Raw genomic sequence first — 24,443 nt, 5'->3', positions numbered from 1 at the left:
ATATTCTTGTATTAACTTCCTCTTGATAAAATATTGCAGTGTTTGGTATATTCCCTGTCGGTTCTCTCTACCTAGAATCCCTTTTCCTGCCTGTGTTTGTCTCATGCCTTTTCACATTCCTTATATCCTCTTCCTGAAAATTCACATCTTCCAAAAGTGTGTCCTAAATTGTCTCCTCAAATGTTACACCAGACTGTATAATTGTACTCCTCTAGAATGTCCAAAGAATCATGGAACTACCAAGACTGTGTATGGAGTACATTACCCAATCCACATTGCTTTCGTCACTTCCTATCTACCTGCTTTCTGTCCTACATCCCTCATACATGTTCCCCCTACTGTCTATGTCCTTTGTATTTGTTGTCTCTGCAGGTTTAAGGTAAAATCCGGGTAAGGGATATAAAATGCATGAGAGTAAATTCAGACTTCTATTATATAATAGCTTAAAGCCAAAATGTTACAATATTTAATTTAATAAAAGCTGGGTAAAATTAACAGCCATCATACTTGTAATGAAGTTTGCCTGTGACAGCAAAAGCACTCTGGGTAATCCTGCATGTGCCCTTCTCAGGGCAGTGGTGCCTTTGGTCTTGAAAATCCAGTCTTTTACCTGTGGGTGATGCCATACAAAGGCCAAGAGTGACTGTTTGGGGTGATCGTAGACCCCACACAATTTCAAATGTTGGTAGAAGTGCCTCTGTGTTCGAGAATAGCGTGGATGTGTGTACTGTGAGAAAAGCTTGTGGCTCTTCAGAAGGAGGTATCAAGGCTAAGGTCTCAACCCAGTGTCCCTGATACATTTTATCTAAAGTGCTATGATTGGTCGCTGTTTTCAGACACCTTTTTGAGAGGCCATAAATGCATCCTCAGCAAAATCAGGTACACTCCATTTTCAGTCTACCAGTAGGAATCTGTTGATTATCTTGTCCTTTTGAGGAATTCCTATTTTTTTAATCGTGTCCACATTAGATAATGTCTTGAATGGGATGTCATTCGAAACCTCAACTCCATCTGTAATGATGAATATTGTGAACCAAGGAGCTGTTGGTGCCAACAGGCGGAGGACACAGGGGGTGCGTAGGGTTTTACAGTGATCCCCAGAGTCAGATATATGGATAGTAGTTCACTGAAGGATGGCATGAGAGGTCTCTAATGAGAGCCTGCAGTCCACTGGAGCCAAAGACCCAATTGCCGAAGCCTCCAGTTCTCAATCACCCTCAACCGCTTGTGATAATTATGGGATAAATATAAAAATCTGTGGCATATTGAAAACTGAAAATGTAGGTACAGTGTACCATAAAGTGAATTTATGAAAATAAATAACATGAGGGCTATTTTACTAACGTTTTATATTTAAGTGATTAAAACTTTTAAAAACTTTTTTATAATTTTTTCTTCCTGAAGACTACACAGAAAGTAGTTTTAAGGCTTATCTACGGGGGAAGTTTCCAAAATAAGAGCAAGTTTTCCCAGAATAAGAGTATCTGCATGCATGAGGAGTTAATTCAGAATAGCTATTCAGCTTTAAAATCATGCCTACTTTAATCTGAATTAACTTCACAGTATAGACAAGCCCTTACACAGGTAGCATTTGATACAGCAGGGAAAGAAGACAACTAAATAAAACCACAGTAAGATGAGAGAGAGGAAATGAGGATGAACACATAATGTAGATATCCCCATATCTACCTGTAACAGGGTTTTTACCTGATCTGGTGTCCAATGCTGCCCTTGCCTCAGTTACTTCACTCAGATAGACTCTCTGTCTCATGTTTTGGTGGTTCTTTGGCTCCTGGCACTAAGAGGCGTTGATTTTTAGTGACTTTGTCCTCCAGCCAAATCTAAAACATCAGTCTCCCTGCTATCAGGGATAAACCAAGTCTAACAGAATAAACATTTAGCAACCTTGCACTGGGTTTTCCTCTGTTCTACCTAGGGTTAAGGAAACCCAATGAATTCAAATTACCAACCTCTTTTGGCTAAGAGTGATAGGCTTGCATTCTAAGCATTCATTCATTTGATTATAGTTCAGGCATTGAAGATTCTCACAGTCAACAGCATGGCAGTGTATTACTTGAATTGGCAGGAAGAATTTCTTTCGTCCCTGTCTTGTCAAGTTTCATAAATCTTTGGGAATAGTGTATTCTGAACAAAGTAATGTGTTCAGCTCTGCATCTGATAGGACTGAAGAGAACACCTTAGTAGACTTAAGTCAAACAGGGTCTGAACAGTGTGTCTGCGTCTCTCAAGGAGTAAGTGGTGAGTAAGGCTCAAATTTGTCCCAATCTGCGATTCAGCAGTTCTTGAGGTGCTAGAGAGCAAGTTGGCATCCTCTTTTTATGAAAACAGTCTAATCCTATGATTGCAAGGAAAATCTTGAAAATATAAACTGAAAGGAATAGATGCAATGATGTGTAGAGACAGCCTAAACCAATAGGTGTGAATTCCCATTGAGATAAATCAATGAGAATGCACCTTTCTTTAGAAAATCTACTAACTCAGATGTCTAGTGATTTAGAGCTCATCTAGATTAGGGGAATCTGCACCAGTACAACTAATGACATGGATGCACTTACATCAGTGCATCACCTTACTATACACACTACACTGATTCAAAACAGAGATTACACTGGCGTAATTACCCCAGTGTAAATAAATAAGTTTAGATTCTGATACTATCGTATTTTTGGTAGCTGGGGCACTAAGCACATATCTGTGCTTTAATCTTGCTTTGATTATAGGAGTATCTCAACCCCAGTGATGTGGAGCAAATCCCAGTGATGCAAAGCAGACCACCCCTTCATGTGATGGAGCCCAACAGAGAGCATGTGATCATATTTTGAATATCTGTGTAATCTGCTGTGGGTGGCATCTCATTTTTTCTTAAGGCAATGGAGCTTGAGTGAGCCCCACTACTTTTTTCCATTTTATTTGTTGGTGGAGAGTTCAGTTTTTGTCAAATAAGATCCTCCGGATATTGGCTTATTTATCTGAAGTGTAAACACAGTGTTTGAATATGAGTGCCAGGTCTAACATGGACCTAAGGGTATATATGCACTGCAATAAAAGAGCTGCAGCAGTGAGTCTCAGAGTCTGGGCAATAGGCTTGGGCTCACGGGACTCGGGCTGTGGGGCTAAAATAGCAGTGTAGATGTTTTGGGGTTGGGTTGGAGCCTGGGCTCTGAAACCCTGCAAAGGAGGAGGGTCTCGGAGCCCGGGCTCCAGCCCAAATGTCTAGACTGCTATTTTTAGCCCTGCGAGCCCGAGTCAGTTGGCAGCAAGTCTCAGAACTCTGTCATAAGGTTTGTGTGTGTGGTGGGTTTTTTAAAATTTTTTTATTTATTTTTATTGCAGTGTCGACGTACCCTGTGCTTCATGTCAGACATATTTATTTTATATTTAGGGTGAAGGCTCTCACTCCCTCTTCTCCACCTTTTCCCCTAGTTCCTGCTAACTTTGGGTAACAGAAGGACGTTTCGGAAAGAATGAATTCAAGTGGTCTAGATCACTTAAGCATCTGCTTGACAGACGTAGACTCAGAGGAAAAAAACGTAAGGTGTGTCGTTGGAAAGGGCTATCAGATTTGAGAACCACTTCTGTTGTCGTAGGTTAGGGATCAGAAGCATTACCAAGACTTGAAGTCACTTCTTTTAAGGTCATGTGTACACTACAAAGTTCAGTTGCCGTAAGTTATGTCACTATATGTCCGCTGACTCTAGTAGGTGATGTGTGCGCACTTAGATGCTTGCATCAGCTATGTGTATCCTCACAATGAGTTGTTGCATCAATGTAAAATGCACTTCACCGTAGGTAGGTATCTCACAGTTCCCCCGTGAATGTCACAGTGAATGTCCAGCTCAGTGTCTTGTGGGACATTTCTGCAGTGTTTTGTGGGTTGCCCCTTGACTGCCCCAGGATTTCTGGGAGCTAGGTGTCAAGTTCCCACCATGTCTCTTTCTCCATTCCAGAGTGCCTATTCCATCCCATAACTGTGGTCCTGTTTTTGAAATCTTTTATTGTTTTGTATGCCTCTTAGTCTCTGTCATCTCTCTGGCACAGGGTGGGTTGATTTAAATCAAGGCAATGATTTCAACGACCAAGTGGTAAGCCTCGATTTAAATAATCTGTTTTAATCAACTTTTCCACTTGTACTTGAGTTATTTTCTAAAGAAGAAGGTGCATTTTCATTGATTGAGAACCATTAAAATGTGTTGATTTGTAACTAAATATACATTTATTTAAGCAATTATATAGATTAATATTTTCAGATTCTTAATAACTGTACCTTTTTAGTATGTTAGAAAATGGTGAATGATGTATTGCTTATTAATTAGATAATTAACTTGTAGCTCATGATTTGTGTCAATGCATTAGGATGGTAACTGGAATTTAATTAAACATGCTAACCATCATATAACATTTATTGTTATTAAACAAAACAACCTTAAATGTTTTGGATAGATAAACTTTATTGTTTTCCCATCAGCTGGAGAGTAAGTTTACATGGTGGGTGGTGTCATAAAGATTCATTATTTGAGAACTGAACCAATTTGAGTTCATGTAGAAAGAAGCTGTGAAATAGGAGAATGAGACCACCCAGCTGGGCTCGGTAGATGATCATGATGAGATACTTGATGTCTCCTGGAGTCAGAGGCCAGGTCCCAGCGCCTGTGATGACTCTGCCAGTCTGTTGCACCCAGTAGCCCAGCCCCAGGTCCCTCACAGGATCAAGCTCTTAATACAGTACATAATCTATTGTGCCATGTATAAAGCTTGATGTCAAAAGTTAGTTGTTTCTCCCCTGATTCTTTCTTTCAATATAAAAGCAACCTTTAACTCTGAGTTTTTGATAGAGGCTCATGGATTCATATTAATTCTTACTTAAATGTTTTAAGAAATTCTAATAAATTTAGGCCTTAACATATTTTGTATTAAATTCAGATTTAATTTTAAACACGTTTATTTTTAAAAAGAAAAACTTCTTATAATTTAAAAACCAAAATCAAACAGTTGAAATTAATTTTTTAAAACGTTTAAAAAAAATCAATTTGTATCCTCCCTCCTCTGGCAGAAACATGGACCCTACACAACTCAGTGCAAGTCTCTCTTGAGCATTGCTATTTGGAACACACAATTCTCATGTATTTGCAGAACTTGGAGTACTACCACAGTCAGAATTGCAATGAGGAAGATATGGGGATGTTCAAGCACAGTAACTGCATGCTGATGGACACAGCAATGCCAGGTTGCTGCCGTTATTCATGGAGCAGCTCCACACAGAGGATCACCGCTTCTGGGGCTGAGAAATGAGCAGTGCCTGGTGGGCTTGTGCCATAATGCAGGGTTGGGATGACAAGGAGTGGCATTAGAACTTGTGGATGCAAAAGACCACATTTCCCAGGCTGTGTGCTGAGTTGGGCCCAAACATCCAGAGCAGGGACACCAAAATAAGAGTTGCATTGACAGTAGAGAAGCAAGTAGTGCTCGTGCTCTGGAAGCTTGCAACACTGGATTGCTATCCTTCAGAAGGCAATCATTTTTGAGTTGGAAATTCCACAGTGGGGGGGAGGGGAGGACCATTGTCTTGAAAGGGTGTAAGTCCTCACATCATGACAGAAAGACTTCAAGTTACAGAGAATCCACCATTTACACTAGTTTAAACCTACAAGTGATCCATGCCCCAGGCTGCAGAGGAAGGCAAAAACCCCCTACGGTCTCTGCCAATCTGACGAGGGGGAAAATTCCTTCCTGACCACAAATATGGTGATCAGTCAGACCCTGACTATGTGGGCAAGACCCACCAGCCGGACACCTGCGAAAGAATTCTCTATAGTAACTCAGAGCCCTCCCCATCTAGTGTCCCTCAACCAGCGTTTCCTGTTGCGTGGCTTGGGCCTGGTCTACACTATGACTTTAATTCGGATTTAGCAGCGTTAAATTGAATTAACCCTGCACCCGTCCACACAACGGAGCCATTTATTTCGAAATAAAGGGCTCTTAAAATCGATTTCTGTACTCCACCCCGACGAGCGGAGTAGCACCAAAATTGATTTTGTCAATTCGAATTAGGGTTATTGTGGCTGCAATTCGATGGTATTGGCCTCCGGGAGCTGTCCCAGAGTGCACCATTGTGACCTCTCTGGACAGCAATCTGAACTCGCATGCACTGGCCAGGTAGACAGGAAAAGCCCCAGGAAAATTTGAATTTCATTTCCTGTTTGCCCAGCGTGGAGAGCACAGGTGACCACAGATAGCTCAGCTCATCAGCACAGGTAACCATGCAGGCCGATAATCGAAAAAGAGCACCAGCATGGACCGTACGGGAGGTACTGGATCTGATCGCTATATGGGGAGAGGATTCAGTGCTAGCAGAACTTCGTTCTAAAAGACGAAATGCCAAAACTTTTGAAAAAATCTCCAAGGGCATGATGGAGAGAGGCCACAATAGGGACTCAGATCAGTGCCGCGTGAAAGTTAAGGAGCTCAGACAAGCCTATCGAAAAACAAAGGAGGCAAACGGTCGCTCCGGGTCAGAGCCGCGGACATGCCGCTTCTACGCCGAGCTGCATGCAATTCTAGGGGGGGGCCCGCCACCACTACCCCACCTGTGACCGTAGATTCCGGGTCGGGGATAGTCTCATCAGCTACACCTGAGGATTCTGCGGATGGGGAAGAGGAGGAGGAGGAGGACGAGCTTGCAGAGAGCACCCAGCACTCGGTTCTCCCCAACAGCCAGGATCTTTTTCTCAGCCTGACTGAAGTACCCTCCCAACCCTCCCAAGCCAGTATCCAAGACCATGACCCCATGGAAGGGACCTCAGGTGAGTTTACCTTTTAAAATATAAAACTTGTTTTAAAAGCAAGCGTTTTTTAATGATTACTTTGCCCTGAGGACTTGGGATGCATTCGTGGCCAGTACAGCTACTGGAAAAGTCTGTTAACGTGTCTGGGGATGGAGCGGAAATCCTCCAGGGACATCTCCATGAAGCTCTCCTGGAGGTACTCCAAAAGCCTTGCCACAAGGTTTCTGGGCAGTGCAGCCTTATTCCGGCCTCCATGGTAGGACACTTGACCACGCCATGCTTGCAGCAAGTAATCTGATATCATTGCCTGACAAAGCCTGGCAGCATATGGTCCCGGTGTTTGCTGGCATTCAAGCAACATCCATTCTTTATCTTGCTGTGTAATCCTCAGGAGAGTGATATTGCTCATGGTAACCTGGTTGAAATACGGGAACTTAATTAAGGGGACAGAGGTGGCCGTTCCTACTGGGCTGTTTGCCTGTGGCTGAAAAGAAATCCTTCCCTGCAGTTAGCCAAGCGCAGGGGGGGGAATTGGCCCTGAGCTTTTCGCGTTTGGCTAGCAGGGATCTTCCCTGTTACCAGCCACGCGGTGGGGGGAGGGGTACAGCGATCATCCCAGAGAATTCATGGCGGAAGGGGGGGGGTTAGTTTGGTTTCTGCAGGGATCTTCCCTGATACCTGCCACGTGGTGGGGGGCGGGATAAAGTGATCATCCCAGAGAATTGGATGGGGGGGGGTTAGTTTGTTTTCTGCTGCTGAAGATTAACAGGAAAACCGCAGCAGTCAACGGGCTTTGCTTGGTATGTGGGAAAGGAGAGCGCAGAAGCCGAAAGACAATGGCTTACCATGGCTGCATGCAAGCTGAATTCTGTTACCCGGACCTGCGTCTGTGATCTCTAACACCAAAGCCACAGGCACTCAATATTAAGATGGAAAATGCGACCTTGTACTGAAATCACATGTGCTATGTAATGTGAATAGTGTTTTTCACCATGAAAGAGTATAAGCATTGTTCTGTAAAATGTATCATTTTAAAAACTTCTCTCCTTTTTTTCAACCCTCCCTCCAGCAGCTGCAAATTTTTCAAGCCTCCCTCCTCCGCCCCGAAGGCTATCTCAGATAAGGCGTCGGAAAAAGAGGACGCGAGATGAGATGTTCGCAGAAATAATGGAATGCACCCGCAATGAAAGAGCTCATTTGAATGAGTGGAAGGACACTATCTAAATTTAGGAAAGATGCCAGTGAACGTGAGGTCATGAGGGACGCTCGAGATGAGAGGTGGCAGGCTGCAACGCTGGGGCTGCTGCGTGAGCAAACGGACATGCTCTGGCATCTGGTGGAGCTTCAGGAATGGCAGCAGGATGACAGAGTGCCGCTGCAGCTGCTGTATAACCTCCCTCCCCCCTTACCATGTTCCATATCCTCCTCACCCAGACGTGTAAGAACGCGGGGGGGGAGGGGGAGAGGCTCCGTGCACCCTCCCACTCCACCCCAGTGGACAGCCCAACCAAAAGGCTGTCATTATATTGAATTTGTTCAGTGGCCTTTTACTTCCCTCCTATCCTCCTCCCAAACCTCACCCAGATTACCTTGTTGGTTCTCTCCCTATGTTTATAATCACTTAATAAAGAATACATGATTTTTAAACGATAGTGACTTTATTTCCTTTGAAAGAAAGCTGGGGGAACGGGGAGGGTGGGTTACAGAGAATGAATGAGTCAATAAAGGGGGCGGGTTTTTATGAAGGAGAAACAAACATCAATTTCACACTGTAGCCTGGCCAGTTATGAAACTGGTTTTCAAAGCTTCTCTGATGCACAGCGCTTCCTGGTGTGCTCTTCTAATCGTCCTGGTGTCTGGCTGCGCGTAATCAGCAGCCAGGTGATTTGCCTCAGCCTCTCACCCCGCCATAAAGGTCTCCCCTTTACTTTCACAGAGATTGTGGAGCACACAGCAAGCAGAAATAACCATGGGGAGATTTCTTTGGCTGAGGTCAGAGCGAGTCAGTAGCGATCGCCAGCGACCTTTTAAACGGCCAAATGCACATTCTACCACCATTCTGCACTTGCTCAGCCTGTAGTTAAACAGCTCCTGACTCCTGTCCAGGCTGCCTGTGTATGGCTTCATGAGCCATGGCATTAAGGGGTAGGCTGGGTCCCCAAGAATAACTATTGGCATTTCAGCATCCCCAACGGTTATTTTCTGGTCCGGGAAGTAAGTCCCTTGCTGCAGCCCTTTAAACAGAGTAGTGTTCCTGAAGACGCGAGCGTCACGAACCCTTCCCGGCCAGCCCACGTTGATGTTGGTGAAACGTCCCTTGTGATCCACTAGTGCTTGCAGCACCATTGAAAAGTACGCCTTGCGGTTTATGTACTGGGTACCCTGGTGCTCCAGTGCCAAGATAGGGATGTGGGTTCCATCTATCGCCCCACCACAGTTAGGGAATCCCATTGCAAGAAAGCCATCCACTATGACCTGCACATCTCCCAGAGTCACTAGCTTTCGTAGCAGCACCTCAGTGATTGCTTTGGCTACTTGCATCACAGCAGCCCCCACAGTAGATTTGCCCACTCCAAATTGATTCCCGACTGACCGGTAGCTGTCTGGCGTTGCAAGCTTCCACAGGGCTATTGCCACTCTCTTCTCAACTGTGAGGGCTGCTCTCATCTTGGTATTCTGGCGTTTCAGGGCCGGGGAAAGCAAGTCACAAAGTTCCAAGAAAGTGCCCTTATGCATGCAAAAGTTTCGCAGCCACGGGGAATCGTCCCACACCTGCAACACTATGCGGACCCACCAGTCTGTGCTTGTTTCCCGGGCCCGGAATCGGCGTTCCACGGCTATAACCTGCCCCATTAACAGCATGATCTCCAAAGCACTGGGTCCCGCGGTTCGATAGAATTCCATGTCCATATCCTCATCACTCTCGCTGCCGTGCTGCCGTAGCCTGCTCCCGCCGCTTGGTTTTCCAGGTTCTTGTTCAGCATAAACTGCACGATAAGGCGCGAGGTATTTACAATGTTCATGACTGCTATCTTGAGCTGAGCGGGCTCCATGCTTCCCGTGGTATGGCGTCTGCACTGTTCACCCAGGAAAAAGGCGCGAAACGGTTGTCTGCCGTTGCTTCCTGGAGAGGGGGGAGGATATACCCAGAACCACCCGCGACAATGTTTTTGGCCCCATCAGGCATTGGGATCTCAACCCAGAATTCCAATGGGCAGAGGAGACTGCGGGAACTATGGGATAGCTATGGGATAGCTACCCACAGTGCAACACTCCGGAAATCGACGCTAGCCCCGGTACATGGACGCACACCGCTGAATTAATGTGCTTAGTGTGATTGCATACATTCGACTTTATACAATCTGTTTTCCAAATTCGAATTATATAAATTCGGATTAATCCTGTAGTGTAGACATACCCTTGGTCCTTCTCCCTCAGCTGCAGCAACTGATTCCTCCATTCTGGGTCCTGCTTCATAGTCACAGTCCTCCAGACTCTGTTTTCCCAGTCCAATGCTGTAGAGGATTGGAGGAGGTTGCTCAACATATCTTCTGGAGTCCTCTTCTTTCTTCTCCTGATCAAGGTCATATGTTCAGCAGGTGTGGATTGGGAATCCCTCACTGACCCTGCACCAGAGGCTACTGTTAATTACAGGATTAGATGTACAGTCACAACAGAAAGGGAGAAGTAAGTCTCAAAATTCCCTTGTATGATTCACATTAAAACCTTCAAAAAGAAGTGCTAATTACCACTTTTGCTTTGGAGTCTCTTGGTACAGCATGGCTTTACAGCTTAAACCATGCTTAATACTTAGTCCTGCCATGCGTGCAGGGGACTGGACTAGATGATCTTTCGAGGTTTCTTCCAGTCCTATGATTCTGTGATGAATATGGCCTAGCCTGCTGGGAAGGAGGAGAAGGGAGTGATTTGTTCCATGAAAGTCCAATGAATATTACAATATTTTCACATGTGGTGGTGATGTTGGCTGATATCTCACTCCTGAGGGTGACAGGGACAAAACATTCAGCTGCTATTGACATCCCGAAGCAGCCCGCCTACTGCAATGGTCCTAGCTGAGCTCATCCCAGACTGGTGTCGGCAAATTTCCTGTCACATGGGGAGAAACGTTTGGGGGAGGGTCGTAGAGTGTATCCAGAAACGTTCACGGATGTGTCTGAAGAAGACAAAAGGGTCATCCCTATTTAGATTAAAAAAAAAAAAAAAAAAAAAGTACTCCATATCCTCCCTGTTCCCCACTGTCTCACCCAGCAAGCCAAACAATTGAAAAGCGGATACAGACTTTACCTCTGGTTTCTTTTACCTTCGCCCAAGCACACGATATTGCTCTGAGGTGGACTATGTAATCAGACTGCTATACTGGTTTTTTAGAATTTATTCCCTAACTCTATATTTTCTAATATACCAGTAAAGTAATCAATGAAAAGTCAATGCCTTTTTTTCAAAAGTTGAGAACGGTCCGGGCCCCATTTTTATATGGCAAAGTAGGGCATAGTGGGGAGGAGGGAACAAGGGCAATGAGGTTTCAGGCAACAAAAAGAGGAAAAGGTTATTACAAGCAATAATTCTTGTTCAAACCTACCCATGTTTTCCTCCCCTTAATCTGCGGGGTCACGGGAGTTTCCTTGGCTCGACTTGAGAATTTTCGAACAACTTCTGGCACATGGCATGGTTTGAGTCCCCCACCGCATCATCCCTCCTCTCTCCCTTCTGTTCAGGGCAGGGGTCTCCGCCTCGGGCTCCTGGTGGCCCCACCAGTACCCACTGTCATATGTTGGGTGCTGGTGGGGCCACTGCCAAGTATGGCATGAAGTTTGTTATAAAAGCAACAGGTCTGTGGGGCAGCACCAGATTCTGTGCCTCCCTCACCTTCTGGTATGTTTGCCATAGTTCCTTTGCTTCACATGGCACTGATGCTGATCCCTGTCATACCTCTTGTCGAGCATTCCACAGAAATCTGATTATAGATGTTGACATTTCTGTGGTTGTTCTGTGGCTGTGCTTGCACAACTTGTTCTCCACACAGGTCAAGGGGATCCAACACTTCTTGCCTGCTGCAGGCAGGAGCATGTCTATTAGCTCTCTGTGTGTATGGCCCCAGCATGGTCAGTTTGACGGTTGGTTGGATGCACACAATAAAGGTGAGCTGCTAGCTGTACGCGCCTAGCTGGGCAATCAGGAAAAGGTAGTTTGAAAACAAGAGTTTTAAGGGTATGTTTGTGGAGGACAAATTTTGATGTAGACACACATACTTCAGTGCAAGGCAACTTACATTGACAAAACTTTGTAATGTAGATCAGGCATAATTGTTTGGATGGTGGGCTGTTAATAGGGATGGGAGGGGCATTACACGTAAAAAATAAAAATCTGATCTTCTAGAATCTTGAGACACATCCAGAAAATGGCTTCACTCCTGCAAGTGGAAACCTTTTCAGATTTTTATAGAGGCTAAAATGGTAATTGTAACTTCTTTTAGCAATTACGTTTTTCTTCTCTCCCAATAAGCTGTTGTCTTTTATCTACAGTTAAAGTGTATGTAGTAGTCAGCTACCTACCATGTTCTTGTACTGCAGGACTCAGTCTTTTCTCACCCATAAGGAAAGCAGTTTTTAATGATCTGACAAATATGTAGCCTAGATTCAATTCATAATTACATATTCATAATAAGACTTAAGTTCTTGTAATTAGTTCTTGTGAAACTTGGAGGTTCGTTTAAAACCTCTTAATATCTGTTTATTTTTGCATCTGAAATAGAACGTTTCTTTGTGGCTATAACAGAGTGTCTAAGCTTTCAGGCTTTTATGGTATGGAAGACCTACATACAGTTTTTCATAAAGACACGGTAGTTTTGAGACTTCATAAAAGTTTCTGAATACGGGGGGGCTCAGTTTGTCACTTAATTTATTTACTCTCTCTAAGCTTGTAGTAGTTTCTGTCTTGCACGTATAAAGGTGTGATTCTGCTTGTAATCAGGATTGGTTACAAATTTGTGGACACAGTTAGGAAGGCTCATTGAAAATTTGGCTTCTGTTTGATAGTTGGATCAACTATCTATTTGGAAGGCAAGTTATGTTCAAGCAGACTAATTGATTTGCAGAGGAATGGCTGGTCAAGATGCAGATATTCTGTACAATTTGTGGGTGGGTATATTACAGATGTTGAATTTGTTTCTTACCAGGGAGGCCAAACTGAGTATGTCTGGAAGCTGAACTAGACAGGTCACTTGACAATCCAGGTTCTCTGGAATCTTATGCCCCATTCTAAAAAGAGTCTCTTAAGACTTGGTTGTCATTAGCAGGAGCTTCTTTTTTTCTGTCCTGTGAACTTTCATTAGGCTAGTTCTCTTCTGTTTCTATCTAGAAGATAGCAAAACATTTGTATTAAGTTTAGCCTGTTAACTTTTTGTCAAAGTTGATAGTTTACCGCATAAAATAAGTTATAATACATTCTAGCTCTGAATTTTTATATATGTTGTGAATTCACTCTTTACGCTCTATTAAGAAATATTAGCAACATATTAAATGTTTGAGGGAACATGAATCTCTACCTAGAAAAAATTTAAAATTTTTGTACCTTTCCTAAGAGTTTACTTTATCAGGAATCCAATAAAAAAGCAACCCAAGTGTCTAAGCTTGCCTTTGAGTTTGGGATCAGTTTTCTTGGAGTACTGCCACTGCCTGAATTGAATGATCAGAAACCTCTGTTTCTGGTGTCTACATACCAGAGTTGCTTGGTCCCAAACCTTTGTCTACATTGTGATTTGTGGAGAATTTGTTTTTCAGGTAGTTGCCTCTCTCCCACTTCCCCGTAGTATTCAACAGTTTCTGTCCAATGTCTTCATCTCCTTCATGACTTATTTATTATTTCTAGGCTCATCCTTGTGAACTATATTTGATATCAGAGGGTGTGCAAGTACCGTACATAAGTATTTTTTTACCCAATTCTTTTAAACTATTCATAGTGTACAGTCCTCTCCCCATTCTATGTCTGAATTTCTGAAGATTTTTCATCAGGACTCCTTAACTAAAAAAAATCTTGTGTGCACGCGCATATGTAGCTGTTTTTCCTCTTTATATTTTACATATGGAAGAGTCAGTTCTAGCTTAGCATGAAATCACCTCTGTTTCGCTTAAGAGATGTATTAGAATTCTATTGGTTGTATAAATTGCTAGAGAATAATATATTTGAAATAAAGCATTTTTATTACAGAACAAGATGAATGCTTTTTTGAAATTGCTAATATTAAAACAATTTTAAAACTTGATTTTAACGGATTTAATAGAAATATTTAAGGCTGCTAAACTTTTGAAGTGGTATATCAATAGTTCTGAGAGTATTGCTTGCCTTACTATAGATTCTGTCAAAGAATAACTTGAAGGATAACGTAATAAATTAGAGTTTGCAACAGGAAAGTGAAGGTCAGGTTGATCTTATGCTCAATTCATAGCAACCAATTTTAACTTTAGTGGTAACTTGCCTTTGTCGGAGTTAAAGTATGTGCAAAATTGTCAGTATTAGAGACTGGAGTGTTTGCTAGTTTTCTAATGCAGGAGAAACTAATGTAGCTGTGACACTTTTCAGATTAAACAAAATCTGATTTCACATTTTAAACTATTTTATAGAACAGTTCAGTGCAAAAAAATTTAAGGTTGTCACTCTCTGCTAAATTATATCAGTATCAGGATTAACTTTTATTGGAATTGTTTTGTCCTTCCCATCCATAGCCTTGAAAACAAAATTCTGTAGTGATATTAGTATCTTTCTAAACCATCTTCCTTTTGTCTTTTCTGGATAGTTGTTCTATATATATCTGGTTTGTCTGTCACTGGCCCCATCTGTATGCATTCTGAGAATCAATAGTACATTAAGGAAACTGACATGAGGAGGGAAAAATCATAAATAATGAATAACAGCCTTTACTGCTGGTGTTTCATTTCTGTTAAGAGGAATACAAATTCCAGTGAAGTACTAGTGTATTTCATAACCATGTTAAACTAAAAATCTTTACCCAGTGCATTAGTATTTTATTAGTCTATTTTTTGTTTAGAAATAACATTTTGTAATGCTTAATTATGTGCTGCCAAAGAAAAAATAAGGTTTCCATTTATTAGAGGTATTGTGCACAGAGTTAGAATATTTTATTAGAACTTATCTGCAGTCTACTGAGATGCAAGGGTTTGAAACAAGGATTTTGTTTTTTGACAAGATCTCTCTTAGCTTTATAAGCAATAGTATCTTGAGAAAAGAGATTTTTGTGGTATGAAAGATGTGAAGTATTAATGGTCAAAGCGTGATCCTTGCACTTCAATTCTGTGTATTAATTTTTTTTATTAGCTCTCTGCACATCCACATCCTACATATTGCTGGTAAGCATGCATCAGCAATAAGACTTTCTTCACCAATGTGTCTGACATATCTCTGAAATGTGACTGGTCAAAGCAGCAGCTGATTTTTAGATGTCGGTTCCTTTCAAACCATCTGAGTAATTTCACCTGATTTTACTTTAAATTTTCGACATAATGTGCTCTTTCAATGAATAGACGTGTAGAATCAGCACAGGAAGAGCAAAGTCCTTGGCAATACCAGCTCAATTGCATCTGCAGATGAGGATTTAAAATTCTATGCAGCAGACAGTACCTCAAGCAGGCGAGTAAAAGGTTATTGCATTATTTTGCTTATTTGCATCCACAGTCTTTATCTACAAAAGGTTTTTTTATTCAATTTGCAGTGCATGCTTATATTTAGAGATTACTGGAAATTGATTGAATAGAAACATAAATATCAAAAGGGCAGAGCAAGGTGAAAGGGAGAGGCAATACTAGCTCAGTTCAGCTTTAAACCTAGGAAGGGGAGGGAAGGAAGCAGAGGGAGCAGGAGAGAGCAAGAGAGAAATGAAGCTTTCAATGCAGTATGAAAACGAAGTTTTTCTTGAATATATATGTTTAAGCTGCTTTCATGCCATCTGTATTTTTCTTAACCTTTTGATAAAGAGGATGCTATTGAACTAGACAAGCACTGATAGCTCTATAAATGCAAGTGACAATTATTTCAAGTCAGATTATCCTGTAATGATTTTAAGCATTTGTGTTAAGGTGAGCCCTTCTACTTCAGAAACCGTATTGCTTACTTCAATAAGCCAGTTAAAAATGAGCTTTTTATAATATTTGTAATACTGGCATGTTGATTTAGCATATGGAAAGGAAAAAGCAGTATAGGGTTCGTTGATTTAGTACTACGAGAAACACTGTCAAGTTTTCTGACTGAGAGATTGAATTATATAGATGAAATTAGGCAGATAGTATTATTGAGAAATCATATTTTAGTTTCAGAACATAAAATTTTTTGAAACAGGCTAGGAAACCTATCTAGATCTGACTGCTCTTTTGAATTAGGTTTGCCTTTCTGTATAACTCTTCCTCTGAGCCAAAGACTTGTCTAACTTTTTTTCAAAGCTGCTTATACTAGATAGCTCTATTGCTTCTCTTGGGGAATTGATAAGCGCAGGGTTATGTTTCAGCTTAAATTCCTTTATTGCTTAGTCCTTCTTTAGTTTAAATTTGTATGTTTTTTCTTAAATGTTATAGTAACTCACATAGCTTGGTAGCAGCAATTCTCATTTCTCTTCAGAGATTTGTATGCCTCGGTGGAATCTTTTTGTTGCATATGCATTTTCAATTTAGAATAAGATTTTAAAATATATATTGTAAAGTATAACAGGAAGACAAATCTGTCATTCTTCTTGCATGTAATTGACAGGTCCCCCTTGAACACTAGAGTCATAAAAGGTCAGCTGCTCTGATTGGCAGGTCAGGCTCCATCCAGTAATCTGTTCCCTGTTGTTGCTCTAAGCAATGCAGCAGCAGTTCTTTTCCAGGTATTGAGCGGTTCTTGAATAGAGTGCATGGGTGATGTTGAGGGGTGTGGCTCTTTTCTGTTGGCTATTGGAATAGTGTGCACTTAGAGAACAGGTTGGATAGGCTGAGCTGGTAGAGTAGGTAAATAGACTTGAAGTGATGGAGGAGGACAGAAGCTGTAGTGAGTGTGCAATTTAGGGTGTCTGACACCTCAAATTTATTCCTCTGTTAGATGCCTTTCTTTCCTTTGTAAACCAGTTAAGACCCTTAAAACATCTTATCTTGTAAAACCATAGTCTGGGAAGATTTTTTTGTTTTGTTTTGTTTTAATACTGAGTTTTGCTTGGTGATGGGACTGTGGCTGGCCTTTTTTTTGGGGGGGAGGAACACCTGTTTTTTTTTTCTGTTTATCAATGTTAATTTCAGCCAGGGAACTGCAGAATGAGGCAGTCAGCCAATTTTGACTATATGTGGGAATGTACCAGTTCTGGTTTCTTAAGGAATAAAGTCATCTGATGAGCAAGTCAATGTGTGGATGTGGCTGCAGCATTATTTCTTCTTTAATGAAGAGGCTGGGCCGTTCGACCTGCTGCTCTGATCTTCTATCTTGCAGCCATACATCAGACCAGTTACAGAGACTATCCATCGAATGTCCCAGTCAGCCAAAGAAGGTAACTATACATATTTATTTAAAATCTAAAATATACCATAAAATAGATGCATTATAATTTGGACCTACATGAAAAGACAAATTTGAGATGTTCCTAGCAGATTTCTTGACCTTGCAGTAGCATCCAATATCATTTTGCTATCATCAGGTTATGTAGCAATAGAAATGTGCTGCAGTAATTGATTTTGTAATAGGATCAGGTGATTTACTGGCTACAATGACAACCACTTGCTTGCTTGCTCTGAAACGTGGAGCACTCTAATGGATGTTATGATTGCAGCCTAGAGTTGCTTTGAAACTGCTGGACTCTTAAAGATGCAGTATCTCTTATTTGTGTCAAAATAAAAACTAATTTTAACAATATTCTTCCCCAACGATCTTATACAATAGAAGCATTGGAAACTGACAGATTTTTTTAAAATTTCAGAGGACTTTTCACAATTTAGAGAAATCTTCTGTATATAGAATCAGAAGTCATCTTAATACATTGAATATACTCCTAGCCTTTTTCTGGCAGCTATTTAATGCACATTTTTGTTAATGTGCTTTACTCATTTCTTGAGAACTTGGACCATAGCAAAACTAATTTCACTCTGTGTTTGGGGAAAGTACAAAGACAGCAATTCTCTTGACCATTTTATCTACTTAGGACATTGATGGGTGAGTAGGAAGCAAAATGCTGGCTCTGGTTAGAAAACAAACAAACTCAACTGCTAAACTTCAGGTCAAGTTAAGGATTTTATTGTACGAAAGTCATTATAAACTCTATGATGAGTGAAATTGGGACTCATAATTGGTTCTAGCCTTTGGACCAGCCTATCTTATCCTGAAACTGAACATGTTTTGTTAAGCTTTTATATCGCTAAGATTTGCAAGGTAGCATTCATTTGCAAGGTACATTTGTGAATAGTAAATACACCTCTACCCCGATATAACGCGACCTGATATAACACGAATTCAGATATAACGCGGTAAAGCAGTGCTCCGGGGAGGCGGGGCTGCACGCCACGGCGGATCAAAGCAAGTTCAATATAACGCGGTTTCACCTATAACACGGTAAGATTTTTTGGCTCCTGAGGACAGTGTTATATCGGGGTAGAGGTGTATAAGTACAAAGTATGCTCCTGTGTTTGATGCTAGTTTATATTTAGTCCTTTTCAGTCAAAAACTTTCAGAATGTGTTGCTGATATATTTACCCATTATTGTTCAAGAATAAGCAAACATTTTTGTGAATACTTAATGCCTCCTGTAGGACACGTATTTTGTAAGTAAGAGAGAGCTTAAAAAGTGAAAACAATTATTTCTGTGTTTAACTTTTTTTATATTGTGCCTGGGCTGCACTGGTAATCAGTGAAAAAATTGCCTGTATCACATTACACTTACCAATGGGAAATTCCTGCATGAATTTTGAAGTAGGAAACAGCTAAGTTAAAAGGTAACTTGAATTGTGGATTAGTGTGCTAAAGCTTAGGTGATCATACAATCACTTCAACCTGAAAACATAAGTAGGATGTGTACAGTAAACAATTAATTGCTAAGATCAGCAAGGTGATGGTTTTTAAGGTAAAGTATAGAGTGCAGTGATTCAAATGTTCCTTAACTAATGTAATATTTTTCAGGGTTTATTTTTCAGTATAATTGTGACTTTAGAAATAGATCAGAAAATGTTTTCGGTATAGGGTATTACTTTGGAGAAAAATGGAATGATTCACTGTATTTTGTGTACCTAAATTCTGTTAATGTTAGGGATCAGAGGTCACTTTTTGAAGTTAAAATACAAGAATTTATTAAACATTAAGCAAAATATTTGGGAGTAGCTGAGTTCAGCAGTTACAAATATAAAATAGAAACAACGCTATTTTAAATAATAAAATTGTTAACTTCAGTAGGAAAAAGCAAGTGTGCAAAAACATTTTAACCACAAGTTCACAATTCCGTGGCATTATAATGACGAACATGACATAAATAAGCACATTATGTTTCCAGAATTTTCAAAATTGCACTAAAAATGACGATGTGTTATACATGTTAATCACAGTGCCCACGACAGAACAGAGTGAGTGATGGGAATTTCCTTTAGGCTGCAGAAATAGTGTGGCTGCTAAAACTAGGCCTAGCACTCTGAAAGTTCACATGGTGGACAGTAAATGTGTGTGTATATGTGTCTATATTTTTGTATCAACATACATATATAATAAACTGGAAGTGATATGGAAAATATGAGACAGATTCTCAGGTAGAATCTTTACTTCAGTGAAGCTATGGCAATTTACAACAGGTGAGGAACTGCCCATATGTATTTAGAGGTAGCATTCTTTTACCAGCTATCTGTCTGAAAGATATTTGCAATACTAGCTTTTATGGTAGCCCTCAGTCAAAGATCATAAACTTTTTTTTCAGGTTTAGATCCTGCTTTAATATCATTCTAGTACCTTAAGAACTACATTGTGAAAACATGAACAATTAGAATAATTTAATATGTAACTTAATATTAAAAGCATTATTAAAGCAAGATGGAAACTGGCTTTAAATTTTAATTTGGATATACATTTCTGTATATCTCTCTATAAATACACTAGTGAACATAAATAATGGAGCAGAAAAATAAAATTTCATAATTATCCATTTTTAGCATGCTTAGCAAAGTGCTTTGTGTATGAATTACAAGAATATAGCACACACATGGCTTTCCTTTAAATTAAAGGGGAAAACAATGCTTTGGATCCAAAACTTGTCTTACCTTGAGTACATTCTTTTGATGAATGGCCTTCAAACCTTAAAATGTTTTTGGTTTTAAAATTGCTGTCTTTGCAGTTAAGAAATCTTTTTAAAGAAACTTTATCTCCTCCCCTCCACAAACAGCTAGGAACTATTTTTGTAAGATAAACAATATAAATTATGCGCCTGTTAGCTGCTACTATAGAACTTTTAATGCTGTTCTCAAATAAATAATGTTTCTTGAAAGGACTTTTGAAATATATTGCATTGGTTAAAATAATACTACTGAGATGATAAAATCACAGTTTTTAGTGTATGGTGATACATTTGCATAACAATGGTCCCTTATAAAAATAAACTAAATTAATCTATTTCCAGATTATTAGTAGTGATTTATTTCTAACGCAAACACCTAAACAGTTCTATTTATCATGTGTTTTTTGAGCTCACAGGAAAAATGTCATGCAAGGCTTGCTATGGTGGTAGTCCCCAAATATTGGAATTTTCTGTTCATAGTTGATAGTCACCTTGTAACTTGACATAACTAGATAGCGCTTGTTAGTGAGTTGGACAGGGAAGAGATAAGTGCACAAAGTTACAGCAATGTGTCATCAAAATACACTGAAATTTTCTTTTTTTCCCAAACAGTAACCTTAATCTTAGACATCAGTGATGTGGGTCTGATACAGATAATATCTCCGATTTGTCCCTTAACAGGGAAAAGGTAGCAGATCTCTTTTTAGTTAGTAAAACTAACATTCTTATACAGATCACTATTCTAATAGCCAGTATTTGAACCAAATGTAAGCTGCCTAGAAGTCTAAAAATGGTTTTCATCCCCTATATATGCACTCAGACACACATCATTTTAAGATAAAGAACTTAGAGACTTTCTCAGTATGCCACTGTGATGGGGCAGCTGCCCCACGCTAGCAGAAATGGGGTTAAAAGCAGCCCTAGGGAGGCTGCGCCAGAGGCAGCCAATTAGAAAGGGTCTGAGAGGAGCAGCCAATCATAGCCCGGCAGGCTCATATAAGAAGTGCTGCAGGGCAGAGCAGAGGGAGTCACTCCCTGGAGCTTGAGGAGGGACGTAGACTGGCTGCCTTGCAGGCTGAGGGCAGCAAGTACCCTGGACATAGCAGTACTGCAGGCTGAGGCCCTGAGACTAAGGCAAAGAGGATGCTGGGCCACAAGGAAGTGGCCAGGGAGATCTGCAGAGGAGTCGGAGGGGATGCAGTAATTGGCTGCTATATTTGGACCTGGAGTAGTGAGCGAGCCTGGGTCCCTCCCCTCTGCACCTCGCCACTGAGGAATTGGCTAAACAGTAGAATGCACTTGCCACAGAAGGAAGTGGCTGGACAGTGAACTGCAGTTCCCCCAAAATGGGGGAGAACAGAGTGTGACACGCCAGAGGGCTGTGTCCTGAAGAGGACGCCACGGTCCTTGGGGTGACACAGGTCATGGAGCAGAGGTGACGGCGTGCAAGACACCACCTGAAGAGGGACAGAGCTAATTCCCAAGACAACCAGCAGGAGGCACCACAGTGGTGAGTCAAGCCCCATCACAGTCCCCAAGAAACCTATTGATGAAAACTTGAGGAAGCCCATTATACTGGTATGCCATAAACAAAAAAATTAACTTAATACAAGTATATTAGTTCTAAAGCACTGAAGTATTCAGAGTCCTTCAATTTCAGTTAAGTGAAGCACTAATTCTGCAGAACCAGAGAACCATTCCCCCACCATGTGCAGTGTACTGTAGTTCAGAGTCCAAAAGCCATATTTTGGAAGGGTCAGTTCATACCACAAGCACCCCAAGGAATTTATTTAACTAAGCAGCACAAGAGAAGTGGATTGAGTTTTAACATCATCTTTTATGCACTACTGACTAGTTCAGCAATGTATTATTAGGACTAAAATGCAAGCATGTATATAATTTTGTGTTCCAGTAAATAAACTGTGGAGTTTCTATCCTTTCAGTTCAATGTCAAGGGCAGATGTTTTAGTAGGAGATCAGTTTTGCTAGTACACCAAACTTCTTTAATCCATGTCACCTCCCTGTTGTTGGTGACTAATGAATACTACATACTATCATATCTTACCCAGGATTTTATAAAAGGGGGTGAAGGATAAGTGAGTACAGCTCTGAAAGAAAATACTAGATGGACATGGGGGAATTTTTTAAAGAATAAATTAGCTCTTTCTTAAAATATAAAACTTTAGTTTAGTTAGTGGGCATGGACTAGGGATAACTAACTGATGTGGTTGGTTAAATAGCCAAAACATGTTTCTGGGTAGCCTAACTTTCAAATTTTATATCCCTAATTATTCTCAGTGAGGGTGGTGATTGCTGTGACTGTCTAGAGCACCACAATCATTACAATCCTTTTGACTAATTTTTCTCTCTATCCTGATTCTCAGTCAGGTCTTTTAGCACAAGATCATTCTCAGTGAGGAATTAGTAAAGACTTGATCAGTAGAATTGTACTGATGATTTCAGTGGAAACAAAAACTGGTCCATAGTGAGTTGCAGTGTTTGTTAGGGACTTATCCAACTCGTATTTAATTCAGTGGGAGTTGGATTCAGTCTGTACTCAGAAAAGTGTCTCTAAAAATGGAAGTGTGGAGTTCTGTTTGACACAAGTTCTGAGACAAATTTACTCATTTTACAAGAACAAAAAGTTGTTTTTTTTCTGAAATAGTTATCAGTGGAAACTCCACTTTGGGGTCTGGAAGTTCAGCTGTGTTCTTTCTGATTTGAACAAAATCACTAATAATAAAGATTCTGCAACTGATATATGAACCAGAAAATAATCCACTCACTCTCTCACAACTGTATATGGCTAGTAGTAAAAAATAAAAAACTATAGTTGGTAAAGTAAGCAATTGGAATCTAAATAAATATAGATGTAGATATCCTGAATAATAAAGTGCCACTTTTAATATTTTGGACCGCAATAGACTTCAAGTTTCCCTGTTGATTTTTCACACTTAATTGTATTCTCACACAAGCACTTCAAACAAGCACCCAAACTGCTTTAACTGTCATTCCATACAGATGCCAGCATCTCGTCTTTTCTTAGTATACGGATCATCAAAAATGTGCAGTATGTAACAATGGCCTTTTAATTCATTTAGTACGTTTTTCTTCTTTACTCAGTGCAATGATTCGTCATCACCCCGACTTTTGCTCTTTTAATGTAAGTACTTTAGTTTCATGATGTTAGGGATGTGTAGTTTTGCTCTATAGAGACAGGCTAGCTCTGTGTCTAACACTTGGATAATTGGTTGCCCTGTGTAAGCACTTCATTTGAGTAGTGGAGTGCTCTCAGTGCCTATCAGAATTGGTCTTGTAATGAAGAGTGAAGAATGATTGGCTGTGGGGAGAGTATGGTGAGGAATTTACCACATTATTTTGAGTGTACTGTGTATGGCTGTAAAGCCAAACAAGTGTTCTACAAGTAAAAGATATTGTAGTTTTGTGATGTTGATAAAACATACCACTTCTTATGGATGCAAAGAAAAGTGTGAATTTCATTTTCAGAGCTTCAGCTATGGTCCCTGCCCAGGGTGGTGGGGCTCGGGCTTGGCTTTGGCCCCTCTACCCGGGACGGCGGGGCTCAGGCTTTGGTCCCCCCTCCTGTGGTCATGTAGTAATTTTTTTTGTCAGAAGGGGGTCTCAGTGCAATGAAGTTTGAGAACCGCTGGGCTAGATGATAAGTGGATCTTTATGGCTTTATAATCTATGAATCTGGTGTTGTGTGAGAGAATTTTCTTTAATCTTTTCCTTTTTCATGGTTCTATGGTATGCTTGAGAAGAGCCCTGTTCCTATTACTCATAGGAAATCCAATTGAGGATACCTGACGAAGTCTAAAGACAGAGACCTAGTAGCAGGGCTGATCTGATCTGTCATCAGCCGCATCTGCTGCCTCAGATTTACCTTCCACTTAGAATCATAGAAATGTAGGGCTGGACGGGACCTTAAGAGTTCATTTAGTCCAGCCCCCTGCACCGAGGCAGGACCAAGTATGCCAGACCATCCCTGACAGGTGTTTGTCTAACCTGCTCTTAAAAACCTCCAGTGACGGGGATTCCGCAGCCTCCCTTGGAAGCCTATTCCAGAGCTTAACTATCCTAAATTAGAAAGTTTTTCCTAATATCTAACCTAAATCTCTTTTGCTGAAGATTAAGACCGTTACTTTGTGTCTTACCTTCAGTGGACATGGAGAACAATTGATCACTGTCCTCTTTATAACAGGCCTTAATATATTTGAAGACTCTTATCAGGTTCCCCCTCAGTCTTCTTTTCTCAAGACTAAACATGCCCAGTTTAACCTTTCTTCATAGGTCAAGTTTTCTAAAGCTTTTATTTTTGTTAC

General features: G+C 40.8%; 1 protein-coding gene across 16 annotated transcripts in view; it reads left to right on the top strand.

Moving 5' to 3' along the window:
• Window positions 1-24,443, top strand: part of FBXW7 (F-box and WD repeat domain containing 7) — a 295,965-nt gene that overhangs the window by 55,948 nt on the left and 215,574 nt on the right. For 8 of the 16 annotated variants that reach the window (XR_010601815.1, XR_010601816.1, XM_065597819.1 and 5 more), the window contains exon 3: window positions 15,156-17,346. The exons of 5 other annotated variants lie outside the window; for them this stretch is intronic. Coding sequence is in view for 4 of the 11 variants with exons in the window: in XM_065597819.1 (XP_065453891.1) it covers window positions 17,191-17,346 (156 nt within the window). In the remaining 7 variants the exon portion in view is untranslated. Of the gene's footprint in view, window positions 1-3,444; window positions 3,557-15,155; window positions 17,347-24,443 lie in introns of all 16 variants that reach the window. 3 more of the 16 variants (XM_042850254.2, XM_042850255.2, XM_065597822.1) reach the window with 1 other exon arrangement.

The sequence above is a fragment of the Chrysemys picta genome, chromosome 5 (assembly GCF_011386835.1).
Source record: "Chrysemys picta bellii isolate R12L10 chromosome 5, ASM1138683v2, whole genome shotgun sequence".
Taxonomy (NCBI): domain Eukaryota; kingdom Metazoa; phylum Chordata; order Testudines; family Emydidae; genus Chrysemys; species Chrysemys picta.
Note: the sequence above shows the minus strand (reverse complement) of the source record. Positions and strands in the feature narration are given on the sequence as shown.